The sequence below is a fragment of the Penaeus vannamei genome, chromosome 27 (assembly GCF_042767895.1).
Source record: "Penaeus vannamei isolate JL-2024 chromosome 27, ASM4276789v1, whole genome shotgun sequence".
Taxonomy (NCBI): domain Eukaryota; kingdom Metazoa; phylum Arthropoda; class Malacostraca; order Decapoda; family Penaeidae; genus Penaeus; species Penaeus vannamei.
Genome location: NC_091575.1, coordinates 27,321,669 through 27,334,168, shown reverse-complemented (window position 1 = coordinate 27,334,168; position 12,500 = coordinate 27,321,669). Strand labels below are relative to the sequence as shown.

Here is a 12,500-nt window from a genome sequence, read left to right as displayed (position 1 = left end):
TGCATTACTAAATTTTATTAACATGATTTTTATTGATCCCTCATGATGGAAATGCGGGGTGCCGCCCGTGACTAATGCGCGCGCAATGTACGTGCATGCCAGAGAACATATGAATTGCCGCTCTGATGCCCAGTTATCTGTGCGAGGACACCATCTACCAGAAGGACTGTGTCACATATAATGATGAACTGTATTATATATATTATAGCCTCACTTTAGCCAAGTAATTAGATGGCTTTTGCTAGTGACTCCATGCTGGTGGTTTGCCATGCCGTCGTTAGTGACGTCATAAGCCGTGTGGTAGTCACGATTCTCCACGAGAGGGTAGGCAATACCCATGCCAGAAGGCGCAGATACCCCAGGGTACTTTGGGGAGCACCGGCAGATCTGGTCTCCTTCTCGCTCGGAACCCGCTGCTCTTATTGCGTCAAGTCACCGCTAGTATTGTGTTTTTACAAGGAAATCGCCAGGGCTTTATTTAGTGACTGCTCCAAGGATGGCAAGTATGTAATATTAGGCACAGAGACGAAAATGAACAAGCAAGTGGCGCATTGTTGTTCGTAATTTTCCCCGGCTAATTAGTGATGTAGACATACACTACTAATGCATTGCTGAAAACAATTAGCTATGTACATGAATGACTGAATGGATTATAGAATATATGTACATAGAGACGATTTAATCAATTCACTGAAACCATCTTCTCCCGTATGCGAGTACCGTGACCTGGATTCACCCGCTTTGACCGCTATCACTTACATGTACGATGTGCGGTTGGCCAGGTGGTACTCGCATCAGGTTAATTAAGTGCAAGGAAGGTGCGGATCAGACCTCGAAGGGACACTGCCATGGAATTGTCCCGGTATCAAACCAGCTGTAGCAGTACTGCATTACTGTTACCTTACATAAATATGTGTGTATGTGTACACACGTATATATATACATACACATATGTATACATGACTACATACATATACCTACACAAACACACACAAGCATATGTATAAATATATATGTGGATGTGTGTTTGAGTGTGTGTATGTGTGTGTGGGGGGGGGTGTCTGCAGGTATATAAATAAATGATTCATATATGCATATATATACATAACAGTATACGTATACATTCATCTATTAATATATGCATATGTACAGTACGTTTTTCTATACAATGGTGCACACATACATATATGTACAGGCCAGCATCAACTAGGATATATATTGCTTAAGTATTTATGTTGTGTGCACACACACAAAAGTCATTTGTGAATATTGGGGAACTTTATATATAAATGTATTCCCATTGGCCAGTGCTATCCTAGCTGATAGCACTGAATATATATATATATATATATATATATATATATATATATATATATATATATATATATATATATATATATATATATACATACATACATACACGCACACACACACACACACACACACACACACACACACACACACACACACACACACACACATATATATATATATATATATATATATATATATATATATATATATATATATATATATATATATATATATATATATATGCAGCATGTGTATGTGTGTGTTACATAATAATGTGAAATGTCCATTACTGGTTTTGTATTTGGTTTCATGTAAGATGGTCGCAGCAAAACAGGGAACGGTTTGATATTTTGCTTTATTTCGTGACATATGGTATCTATCCATATAAGAGCAATTTACTGACATTTTACCAAGACCTATGGCTGCTGTAGGGGCAGGATGAACCCTGGGTTGTCTTGCTGAAGCGAGAGGGTTCAACACCGATGTTCATGAAGGCGGCTTCACAACGCCTGTAGTATCTGTCAGCGAGAGTTGGCGAGCGGGAGAAGATAAAGGCGAAGTCGGAGTAGTAGCCGAAGTTGTATCCGGAGCAGCTGTAGATGCACGAGAAGTTCTCGTAGTCGGTGTCCAGAATCACGTAGGGAGCAATCCACGCTGCAGAGAGGTGAATCGTATTGTTAATCATCGTCTGCTTTTGATTGGATGTATTAATCATATCTATTTCATGTCTATTTCAGAACATGATCCTACTGTGAATACTCACATCCTTCATAGTCCACGGACAGATGAGCTTCTCCGAAAGGATTCGGCAGAACCTGGCCATTTCGTGTCATTGGGCTTCCTCTGGCGTCAATACCAGTGGATCTGACGTTGAACTTGGTTCCATCTGTGGAAAGAAGTTCAGCTTCGTGATTCCTTTTTAGATGAGTAAAGTAAGAGTAGGTTAAGTGTGCATGTCAAATACAACATAACGAAAAACTAGTTCTACAGCTGTAGGACACTCACCAAAGGTATATTCGTTGCGGACACACTGGCGGATAAGTTGGTAAGGGTTGTTTGTGATGGCTATTTCATACCACACGCCAGCATACTGTAATTACAGACACATACACTAGCAAATGTTGTATATGTAATATATGGAAATTGTATATCATTATGTTATTTTTAAGACTAAGATAAACTTACCTTTGGATGATTAGGCCTTTGCTGCTCATAGAGGCTTCTCTCGTCAACATGAGGACATTTTCCCGGTACGACGAAGTCGGGGATTTTGTCAGCAGCAACGAAGGCTGTGAGAGCAAGGAACAGCAGCGAGGTCTTCATGGTGCTCCTGCAGTGTCAGTGCCAACGTGAAGTCTGGTACTTCTTTATATACAAAATGTAGGTGAGGAACGGTGCGCAAGTCTGATAAAGAAATCATCATTATAACCCGAGCTTAGAGGGAATACACGTTCACTTTCTTCAGTTATATTATTCAGTTTAAAATTAATCTAGAGATATTAAAGATATTGATCACAATCCATAGGAAAAAAGAGGAAATCACTCCTAATAAAATCCAGCGACATTCGTGATCTTCGGAGCTCCTCCTTCAACTGTGATTTGCATAAGCTTCGTGACATATAAAAGGCATGAACTTGGCGTCAGAATCACACTTCACAAGCCACCATGTTGAAGGCACTCGTAGCTGCTGCCCTCGTGGCTCTTGTCGCAGCCGACGGCATTCCAGACTTCGTAGTTCCTGGAAATTGTGCCAAAGTGGCAAATCAAGACAACTTCGATCTTCGCAGAGTAAGTTCTTTTGCTTATTTATTACATAATAACAGCGTAATAATTTGTAAACTGATTTACAGGCATTTTCGTCCTAGTACCTTAGTAACACCTATTCCCCAACAGTATGCTGGACGTTGGTATCAGGTCCAGATCATGGACAACGCCTATCAGCCATACACTCGCTGCATTCACTCCAACTACGACTACTCTGACTCTGACTACGGCTTCAAGGTGACCACAGCTGGATTCAGCCCCAACAACGAGTACCTCAGACTGCAGGGCAAGATCTACCCCACAAAGGACTTCCCAGCTGCCCACATGCTTATTGATTTCCCTACCGGTTTGTATATAAAATTCTCTTCTGTGCATATTTAAATCGTCCATTATTCTACATAACAGAATCCAAAGAAAGGATACTGAAAAATAGTGTTGTTCCTTCTTTTGCCAACAGTTTTCGCCGCTCCCTATGAAGTGATCGAGACTGACTACGACAGCTACGCCTGCGTGTATTCCTGCATTGACACAGACAAGTACAAGTCCGAGTTCGGCTTCGTCTTCTCCCGAACTCCTCAGAATTCCGGTCCAGCGATTGACAGGTGCGCCTCCGTCTTCCGCAGGAACGGCGTCGACTTCTCTCTCTTCAACGTAGTTCCTCATACAGCCGAATGTGTTTACAGGGCTTGAGATATACATCCCTCTATGTTTCTCTGTAATCATGTCACAGATAACTTCTACAAATAAAATACAGCTGGTACTTGCAATATGCATTAACGCCCCTCCTCCCACATCCCCACACATACACTCACAAAATGGGCAATGGACAAACTGTGATATATATATATATATATATATATATATATATATATATATATATATATATATATATATATGCGAAGACCTTATATTTTAGCCGTGCAGGAATAGATGCCTTACACGGTAATACATTTGTTATGCACTGTCACATCCGCGCACAAATACACTGAATGCATAGCAAGTATGGTCCACAACTCCTTGGACTTATACAGTGTACTCTCCCAGTAAGGCGCCGTTAAAAGAACTCTATGTATGTGTATGTTTACATGCCATTATACATACATACATATTCACATTATATATATATATATATATATATATATATATATATATATATATATATATATATATATATATATATATATATATCCATTTATTTATCCATGTATCTATATATACACATCCATGCTCAAATGCATGTGTGTATGTGTGTGTGTTATATATGTATATATATATATAATTATATATATATATATATATATATATATATATATATATATATTTATATGTTATACAGTTACATACAATGTCTGGATGTAATGCGTTGACGGTCTCCCTTTCCGTAGACGCTACTCAGAAGTCATAACGCAACATGATCCCTCATTCACTATACTGAGTCGTACACATTTAGTGACATCAGTAATGCCCGATGTAAACACTGAAGATCGACTCCGGAGGCGCACTGTATTTATGTGTACATAAATTCATATATATGTATATGTTAATGTACACACACTTATGCACATGCACATACACATAGATATAGATGTAGACATGTATATTTTGTGTGTATATGCAAAATATATTTACATATTTATATATATATGAATATACATTCCATTTGTATATAAGCATATGCGTGTGTGCGTGTTTGTACATACACAAACACACACACACATATATATATACACATTATATATATATATATATATATATATATATATATATATATATATATATATATATATATATATATATATGTTTGTATGTATAAATGTACAGTTATATGTGTGTTTGTGCATATACATATACAATTTTGTATGTGTGTGTAAACATGTAAATGTATACATATATATGTATGCGTATTTCTATATACATGTGCATGACTATCTACCTATAAATGCTTCTGTACGTGTATATTCACAAGTGCGCACATACACATATATGCAACGCCGACATGCATTTGCGTATATATTACATATGTATATATATGTATATATACATATATGTGTGTTATTATATGTATATATACATGTATATGTATATATATGTATACATATGTATGCATATATACATATATGTGTCTGTATCTATATACATATATATGTGTGTGTGTGTGTGTGTGTGTGTGTGTGTGCATGTGTGTGTGTGTGTGTGTGCATGTGTGTGTGTGTGTGTGTGTGTGCGTGTGTGTGTGCATGTGTGTGCGTGTGTGTGTATGTGTGTGTGCGCGTATATATCCATAATTACACACACACACATACATGCATACACATGTATATATAAAATATATACATACATATATAAACTTATATACACTTATATACTTATATATATATATAAAAATTCATACATATGTACACACATTTATATAACGTATGCTACCCGGATAGATAACATATTTTTCTCTTTTTTTCTTAATTTAAGCCACTTGTCTGTTTGCCCATCTATCTGTCAATCTTTTAATTGTATATACATCATATATCATGTATATATGCATGTGTATTTGTATGATACACACACAAACATATATATATATATATATATATATATATATATATATATATATATATATATATATATATATATATAAATTAGAACATATAAATATGTATATACATATACATGTATACATTATGTATGTATATTTATTGTATATATATGTGGATATTACATATATGCACACATGTATATCTGTGTGTGTAGAGATGTATATATGTATATATATGCATATATGATGTATGTATTTATACATACTAAAACATATTTATATACACATATATATGTGAATATTTAGATCATATAACATGTACATATGTGGACACACATATCCAGACTCATGTATATACGTAAACTAGTCCAAAATTTCCCGCTGAAAGTAGAAAGTGCTACTCAGTCTTGGTATCATCCCAATATTGGGAAACTTAAATCATAACTAACCTCACACCATGATATTCTCACTTTTTTGTTTTTGTTTGTATCCAATGTACGGTCTATTTACATACATATAATAAACATACATCACGCACACACAAATACACACACACACACACACACACACACACATATATATATAATCACATACATATAATGTATGCATAAGTGTAATACATATTATAAGTAACATGTAACTTCAATTCTTAATTTTGTGTTTAGTTCCATGTAAGGTTCTCGCGAGGAAAGAAAGGGAGAGATTAATAGTTGATTTTATTTCTAGATATATGGTATCTATCCATATAAGAGTAATTTACTGACATTTTACCAAGACCTATGGCTGCTGTAGGGGCAGGATGAACCCTGGGTTGTCTTGCTGAAGCGAGAGGGTTCAACACCGATGTTCATGAAGGCGGCTTCACAACGCCTGTAGTATCTGTCAGCGAGAGTTGGCGAGCGGGAGAAGATGAAGGCGAAGTCGGAGTAGTAGCCGAAGTTGTATCCGGAGCAGCTGTAGATGCACGAGAAGTTCTCGTAGTCGGTGTCCAGAATCACGTAGGGAGCAATCCACGCTGCAGAGAGGTGAATCGTATTGTTAATCATCGTCTGCATTTTATTGGATTTAATAATCATATCTATTTCATGTCTGTTTCAGAACATGATCCTACTGTGAATACTCACATCCTTCATAGTCCACGGACAGATGAGCTTCTCCGAAAGGATTCGGCAGAACCTGGCCATTTCGTGTCATTGGGCTTCCTCTGGCGTCAATACCAGTGGATCTGACGTTGAACTTGGTTCCATCTGAGGAAAGAAGTTTAGCTTCGTGATTCCTTTTTAGAAGAGTAAACTAAGAGTAGGTTAAGTGGGCATGCCAAATACAACATAACGAAAAAAAACTAGTTCTACAGCTGTAGGACACTCACCAAAGGTATATTCGTTGCGGACACACTGGCGGATAAGTTGGTAAGGGTTGTTTGTGATGGCTATTTCATACCACACACCAGCATACTGTAAATAATGTAACATATGCACTAGCAAATGTTGTATATGTAATATATGAATATTGTATATCACTATGTCACTTTTAAGATAAAAATGGTCTCAGCTTTGAATGATTTGGCCTATGGCTGCTGTATAGTAAAAGTTCTATCTGTAATTTATGGAAACTTTATCACTGTTACTTTGGAGGCTAAGATAAACTTACCTTTGGATGATTAGGCCTTTGCTGCTCATAGAGGCTTCTCTCGTCAACAAGGGGACACTTTCCCGGTACGACGAAGTCGGGGATTTTGTCGGCAGCAGCGAAGGCTGTGAGAGCAAGGAACAGCAGCGAAGTCTTCATGGTGCTCCTGCAGTGTCAGTGCCAACGTGAAGTCTGGTACTTCTTTATATACAAAATGTAGGTCAGGAACGGTGCGCAAGTCTGATAAAGAAATCTTAATTATAACCCCAGCTTAGAAGGAATAAACGTCCATTCTTTTCAGTTATATTATTCAGTTTAAAATTAATCTAGAGATATTAAGAATATTCATCACAATCCATAGGAAAAAAGAGGAAATCACTCCCAATAAAATCCAGCGACATTCGTGATCTTCGGAGCTCCTCCTTCAACTGTGATTTGCATAAGCTTCGTGACATATAAAAGGCATGAACTTGGCGTCAGAATCACACTTCACAAGCCACCATGTTGAAGGCACTCGTAGCTGCTGCCCTCGTGGCTCTTGTCGCAGCCGACGGCATTCCAGACTTTGTAGCTCCTGGAAATTGTGCCAAAGTGGCAAATCAAGACAACTTCGACCTTCGCAGAGTAAGTTCTTTTATTTATTTATTACTTTTTTATTCCATCTTCATTTGTAAACTGGTTTACAGGCATTCTCGTCCTATTACCTAAGTAATATCTATTCCCCAACAGTATGCAGGTCGCTGGTATCAGGTCCAGATCATTGACAACGCCTACCAGCCATACACTCGCTGCATCCACTCCAACTACGACTACTCTGACTCTTTCAACGGCTTTAGGGTAACCACAGCTGGATTCAGCCCCAACAACGAGTACCTCAGACTGCAGGGCAAGATCTACCCCACAAAGGACTTCCCACCTGCCCACATGCTCATTGATTTCCCTACCGGTTTGTATATAAAATTATCTTCTATGTATATTTAAACTGCATTATTCTATATAATAGAATCCGAAGAAAGGATATTGACCGATAGCTTTTTGTAACTGTGTTGTTCTTTCTTTTACAGTTTTCGCCGCTCCCTATGAAGTGATCGAGACTGACTACGACAGCTACGCCTGCGTGTATTCCTGCATCGACACAGACAAGTACAAGTCCGAGTTCGGCTTCGTCTTCTCCCGAACTCCTCAGAATTCCGCTTCGGCGATTAGCAGGTGCGCCTCCGTCTTCCGCAGGAACGGCGTCGACTTCTCCCTTTTCAATCCAGTTCCTCATACGTCTGAATGTGTTTACAATGCTTGAGATATTTAGCCCTCTATATATCTCAAATAATCATGTAACAGGTAACCTCTATGAATAAAATTTAGCTGGAACTTGCAATATGCATTAATGTTCCCTCCGAAAAAAAAGTTATATGCACAAACTGTTAGGCACAAACAAACGGAAGAGAATGAAAGTAAAAAATTTGATGACAGTAATGTGATTATATGTCATCGCCACTTAGAAATCAAGGTGAGATTTTGCCAGTTTAGAAATGTGCATTTTCATCAAAACTGTTTTTTTTTTTTTTATGGCTCCCATATTTTATTTTCTGAACAATTAAATTAAAAGTAAACTAATCCAAAATTAGACGACTAGATTGTTGAAAAGTTTCGAAACATACATGTTAAACATATTTTCATGACCACACTATACACACACTGACCGTGTGCGTATGGTAAGCATTTCTTGGCGTGTACGTTCTTCTGTGACTGTGTGTAACGTACGTACAGTGTATATAAATTGATATGTAATAAAAATGATAGACGCTTATATATATATATATATATATATATATATATATATATATATATATATATATATATATATATTGGGTGCAGAATAAACACACACACACTCACATATAGACTGATACATATGTACACATGTACACACACACATATTTATATATTATATATATATATATTATATATATATATATGTATATATATATATATATATATATATATATATATATATATATATATATATGTATATATATATATATATATATATATATATATATATATATATATATGGATGTATTTGTATATATGTGTATGAGTGTGTGTGTGTATATATATATATATATATATATATATATATATATATATATATATATATATATATATATATATATATATAACTAGCTGTTAAACTGTTTGAGAACAAGGTTTGTTGAAGGCATTTTCGTAGCCTCATGAGCTGCGTTCTTCAAATCTCACACCCTTTATTTACCTACTCACCTATAAGGCCATCCATATATCGATCTATTTTTGCCCCTTTCTTGTGTCTAATAAAACTCTAAACTGCTTAAATTTGATTTTTGAAAAGAAGCTTATAGGTCGGTAGTAACGATAGACGATGTGTATCAAGCACTTTAGCTTTTCCAATACTATTGCTGATGCCTTCAGTGCTTTCAGACAGGTTCTGAAATAAGATGATAGTGTTAACAGTAATGCCAGTAATAATAGATAATAAAAGTAACAATATTAATAACATGTCGATATTTTTTTTCTCTTTCCTTTTTTTAGGTGTAAAACAGTAACGCATATATTTTGAAAAATATGGTTACTCGCTTTTTACCTGCATCCAACATTTGTTCCCAAACCTTCATAATGCTTGTTAAATGTCTTATGATGCAATGAGTTAACAAACCATGGAAAAGTTTAAATGTATTCTTAAAAAGTGAGAAAGAGGAAAACATAAGACTATATTCTGATATTGATTCTAGTCTTACGCATTACTTTTTTTCAACCGTAAGCCTGCACATTCATCTTATGAGTAGCCGCACTGTTGGCGAAAGAAAGTCATAACAATCCTCACTGATTACCATCGTGATTGATAGCCTTAAGTATTGATGTAAAAGAAAGTTTTGTTTTTAAGCAGTAGAATATATATTTTCTAAAGGTCAGATTGTCTTGCATGTATGATTACTTAATCTTTTTGCTGATATTTGACAGTATTACTTTATTATTATGTACACGCACACACATATGCAAATGGACATGGGTGTAACACACAAATACATATGTGTGTGTATGCAAGTAGTCGCGATATGTAACAAGATTTTGAAACCAGTAATTTAGATCGATCTTCCCGTAATTTCTCTTACAATTATACTAATCACACATACACAAAAGTTATCCCTTTAAAAACATGTATGACATTTCAAACCTACCAAAAGCTGATCTTAATCCCTAGTGTACTGTTGTGATATAGCCAAAGTTTGGTCTGTTATCATATTTCTGATTTTCATTAATTTCGATTTATTTTCTGTCCACTGATTTGCGCACCACACAATTTAGGGGGAAATTACTGTATACTGCAAGTACCAACTATATTTTATTTATAGAGGTTACCTGTGATATGATTACAAAGAAAGATAAAGGGATGTATATCTCAAGCCCTGTAAACACATTCGGATGTATGAGGAACTACGTTGAAGAGAGAGAAGTCGACGCCGTTCCTCCGGAAGACGGAGGCGCACCTGTCAATCGCTGGACCGGAATTCTGAGGAGTTCGGGAGAAGACGAAGCCGAACTCGGACTTGTACTTGTCTGTGTCGATGCAGGAATACACGCAGGCGTAGCTGTCGTAGTCAGTCTCGATCACTTCATAGGGAGCGGCGAAAACTGTTGATAAAAGAAGGAACAACACCTAGTTAAGAAAAGCTATTTTTCAATATCCTTTCTTTGGATTCTGTTATGTAGAATAATGAACAATTTAAATATGCACAGAAGAGAATTTTATATACAAACCGGTAGGGAAATCAATGAGCATGTGGGCAGCTGGGAAGTCCTTTGTGGGGTAGATCTTGCCCTGCAGTCTGAGGTACTCGTTGTTGGGGCTGAATCCAGCTGTGGTCACCTTAAAGCCGTAGTCAGAGTCAGAGTAGTCGTAGTTGGAGTGGATGCAGCGAGTGTATGGCTGATAGGCGTTGTCCATGATCTGGACCTGATACCAGCGACCAGCATACTGTTGGGGAATATGTGTTACTTAGGTACTAGGACGAAAATGCCTGTAAATCAGTTTACAAATTATTACGCTGTTATTATGTAATAAATAAGCAAAAGAACTTACTCTGCGAAGGTCGAAGTTATCTTGATTTGCCACTTTGGCACAATTTCCAGGAACTACGAAGTCTGGAATGCCGTCGGCTGCGACAAGAGCCACGAGGGCAGCAGCTACGAGTGCCTTCAACATGGTGGCTTGTGAAGTGTGATTCTGACGCCAAGTTCATGCCTTTTATATGTCACGAAGCTTATGCAAATCACAGTTGAAGGAGGAGCTCCGAAGATCACGAATGTCGCTGGATTTTATTAGGAGTGATTTCCTCTCCTTTCCTATGGATTGTGATCAATATTTTTAATATCTCTAGATTAACTTTAAACTGAATAATATAACTGAAGAAAGTGAACGTGTATTCCCTCCAAGCTCGGGTTATAATTAAGATTTCTTTATCAGACTTGCGCACCGTTCCTGACCTACATTTTGTATATAAAGAAGTACCAGACTTCACGTTGGCACTGACACTGCAGGAGCACCATGAAGACCTCGCTGCTGTTCCTTGCTCTCACAGCCTTCGCTGCTGCCGACAAAATCCCCGACTTCGTCGTACCGGGAAAATGTCCTCATGTTGACGAGAGAAGCCTCTATGAGCAGCAAAGGCCTAATCATCCAAAGGTAAGTTAATCTTAGTCTCCAAAGTAAGAGAATGATATACAATTTCCATATATTACATATACAACATTTGCTAGTGCATATGTTACATTATTTACAGTATGCTGGCGTGTGGTATGAAATAGCCATCACAAACAACCCTTACCAACTTATCCGCCAGTGTGTCCGCAACGAATATACCTTTGGTGAGTGTCCTACAGCTGTAGAACTAGTTTTTCGTAATGTTGTATTTGACATGCACACTTAACCTACTCTTAGTTTACTCTTCTAAAAAGGAATCACGAAGCTGAACTTCTTTCCTCAGATGGAACCAAGTTCAACGTCAGATCCACTGGTATTGACGCCAGAGGAAGCCCAATGACACGAAATGGCCAGGTTCTGCCGAATCCTTTCGGAGAAGCTCATCTGTCTGTGGACTATGAAGGATGTGAGTATTCATAGTAGGATCTTGTTCTGAAGTAGACATGAAATAGATATGATTATTACACCCAATAAAAAGCAGACGATGATTAACAATACGATTCATCTCTTTGCAGCGTGGATTGC

General features: G+C 37.0%; 6 protein-coding genes across 6 annotated transcripts in view; 3 read left to right on the top strand and 3 right to left on the bottom strand.

The window, feature by feature from the left end:
• Positions 1-1,654: 1,654 nt before the first annotated feature.
• LOC113824724 (crustacyanin-C1 subunit) lies at positions 1,655-2,671 on the bottom strand. Its single transcript, XM_027377488.2, has 4 exons — positions 2,500-2,671; positions 2,320-2,404; positions 2,078-2,200; positions 1,655-1,968 (listed from the first exon to the last, which is right to left on the bottom strand). Exons 1-4 carry the CDS (start codon positions 2,635-2,637, stop codon positions 1,721-1,723), a joined length of 594 nt encoding a protein of 197 aa, XP_027233289.1. The 5' UTR covers positions 2,638-2,671; the 3' UTR covers positions 1,655-1,720.
• A 271-nt stretch (positions 2,672-2,942) lies between these two features.
• Positions 2,943-3,838, top strand: LOC113824723 (crustacyanin-A2 subunit). The gene is made up of 3 exons (XM_027377487.2): positions 2,943-3,102; positions 3,208-3,424; positions 3,536-3,838. Exons 1-3 carry the CDS (start codon positions 2,980-2,982, stop codon positions 3,766-3,768), a joined length of 573 nt encoding a protein of 190 aa, XP_027233288.1. The 5' UTR covers positions 2,943-2,979; the 3' UTR covers positions 3,769-3,838.
• A 2,473-nt stretch (positions 3,839-6,311) lies between these two features.
• On the bottom strand, positions 6,312-7,433 carry LOC113824721 (crustacyanin-C1 subunit). Its single transcript, XM_027377485.2, has 4 exons — positions 7,259-7,433; positions 6,978-7,062; positions 6,733-6,855; positions 6,312-6,623 (listed from the first exon to the last, which is right to left on the bottom strand). Exons 1-4 carry the CDS (start codon positions 7,394-7,396, stop codon positions 6,376-6,378), a joined length of 594 nt encoding a protein of 197 aa, XP_027233286.1. The 5' UTR covers positions 7,397-7,433; the 3' UTR covers positions 6,312-6,375.
• A 285-nt stretch (positions 7,434-7,718) lies between these two features.
• Positions 7,719-8,612, top strand: LOC113824722 (crustacyanin-A2 subunit). Its single transcript, XM_027377486.2, has 3 exons — positions 7,719-7,861; positions 7,967-8,183; positions 8,302-8,612. The coding sequence occupies exons 1-3, from the start codon at positions 7,739-7,741 to the stop codon at positions 8,532-8,534; spliced, it is 573 nt and encodes a 190-aa protein (XP_027233287.2). The 5' UTR covers positions 7,719-7,738; the 3' UTR covers positions 8,535-8,612.
• Positions 8,613-10,597: 1,985 nt separating this feature from the next.
• LOC113824736 (crustacyanin-A2 subunit) lies at positions 10,598-11,514 on the bottom strand. The gene is made up of 3 exons (XM_027377496.2): positions 11,355-11,514; positions 11,033-11,249; positions 10,598-10,906 (listed from the first exon to the last, which is right to left on the bottom strand). The coding sequence occupies exons 1-3, from the start codon at positions 11,475-11,477 to the stop codon at positions 10,674-10,676; spliced, it is 573 nt and encodes a 190-aa protein (XP_027233297.2). The 5' UTR covers positions 11,478-11,514; the 3' UTR covers positions 10,598-10,673.
• A 269-nt stretch (positions 11,515-11,783) lies between these two features.
• Positions 11,784-12,500, top strand: part of LOC113824731 (crustacyanin-C1 subunit) — a 1,025-nt gene continuing 308 nt past the window's right edge. The window contains exons 1-4 of the mRNA XM_027377494.2: positions 11,784-11,957; positions 12,055-12,139; positions 12,259-12,381; positions 12,491-12,500. The exon at positions 12,491-12,500 is cut by the window's right edge and continues 308 nt beyond it. Of these exons, the coding sequence (XP_027233295.2) occupies positions 11,820-11,957; positions 12,055-12,139; positions 12,259-12,381; positions 12,491-12,500 (356 nt within the window). The 5' untranslated portion in view covers positions 11,784-11,819. The remainder of the gene's footprint in view (positions 11,958-12,054; positions 12,140-12,258; positions 12,382-12,490) is intronic.

Coding starts and splice junctions, on each gene's coding strand:
- LOC113824736 (XM_027377496.2), bottom strand. CDS start 11,477: ATGTTGAAGGCACTCGTAGCTGCTGCCCTCGTGGCTCTTGTCGCAGCC. Junction 11,250..11,354: donor ATAACTTCGACCTTCGCAGA/GTAAGTTCTTTT, acceptor ATTCCCCAACAG/TATGCTGGTCGCTGGTATCA. Junction 10,907..11,032: donor GCTCATTGATTTCCCTACCG/GTTTGTATATAA, acceptor TTTTATCAACAG/TTTTCGCCGCTCCCTATGAA.
- LOC113824722 (XM_027377486.2), top strand. CDS start 7,739: ATGTTGAAGGCACTCGTAGCTGCTGCCCTCGTGGCTCTTGTCGCAGCC. Junction 7,862..7,966: donor ACAACTTCGACCTTCGCAGA/GTAAGTTCTTTT, acceptor ATTCCCCAACAG/TATGCAGGTCGCTGGTATCA. Junction 8,184..8,301: donor GCTCATTGATTTCCCTACCG/GTTTGTATATAA, acceptor TTTCTTTTACAG/TTTTCGCCGCTCCCTATGAA.
- LOC113824724 (XM_027377488.2), bottom strand. CDS start 2,637: ATGAAGACCTCGCTGCTGTTCCTTGCTCTCACAGCCTTCGTTGCTGCT. Junction 2,405..2,499: donor AAAGGCCTAATCATCCAAAG/GTAAGTTTATCT, acceptor CTGTAATTACAG/TATGCTGGCGTGTGGTATGA. Junction 2,201..2,319: donor CCGCAACGAATATACCTTTG/GTGAGTGTCCTA, acceptor TTCTTTCCACAG/ATGGAACCAAGTTCAACGTC.
- LOC113824721 (XM_027377485.2), bottom strand. CDS start 7,396: ATGAAGACTTCGCTGCTGTTCCTTGCTCTCACAGCCTTCGCTGCTGCC. Junction 7,063..7,258: donor AAAGGCCTAATCATCCAAAG/GTAAGTTTATCT, acceptor CATTATTTACAG/TATGCTGGTGTGTGGTATGA. Junction 6,624..6,732: donor GTCCGTGGACTATGAAGGAT/GTGAGTATTCAC, acceptor ACCTCTCTGCAG/CGTGGATTGCTCCCTACGTG.
- LOC113824723 (XM_027377487.2), top strand. CDS start 2,980: ATGTTGAAGGCACTCGTAGCTGCTGCCCTCGTGGCTCTTGTCGCAGCC. Junction 3,103..3,207: donor ACAACTTCGATCTTCGCAGA/GTAAGTTCTTTT, acceptor ATTCCCCAACAG/TATGCTGGACGTTGGTATCA. Junction 3,425..3,535: donor GCTTATTGATTTCCCTACCG/GTTTGTATATAA, acceptor TTTTGCCAACAG/TTTTCGCCGCTCCCTATGAA.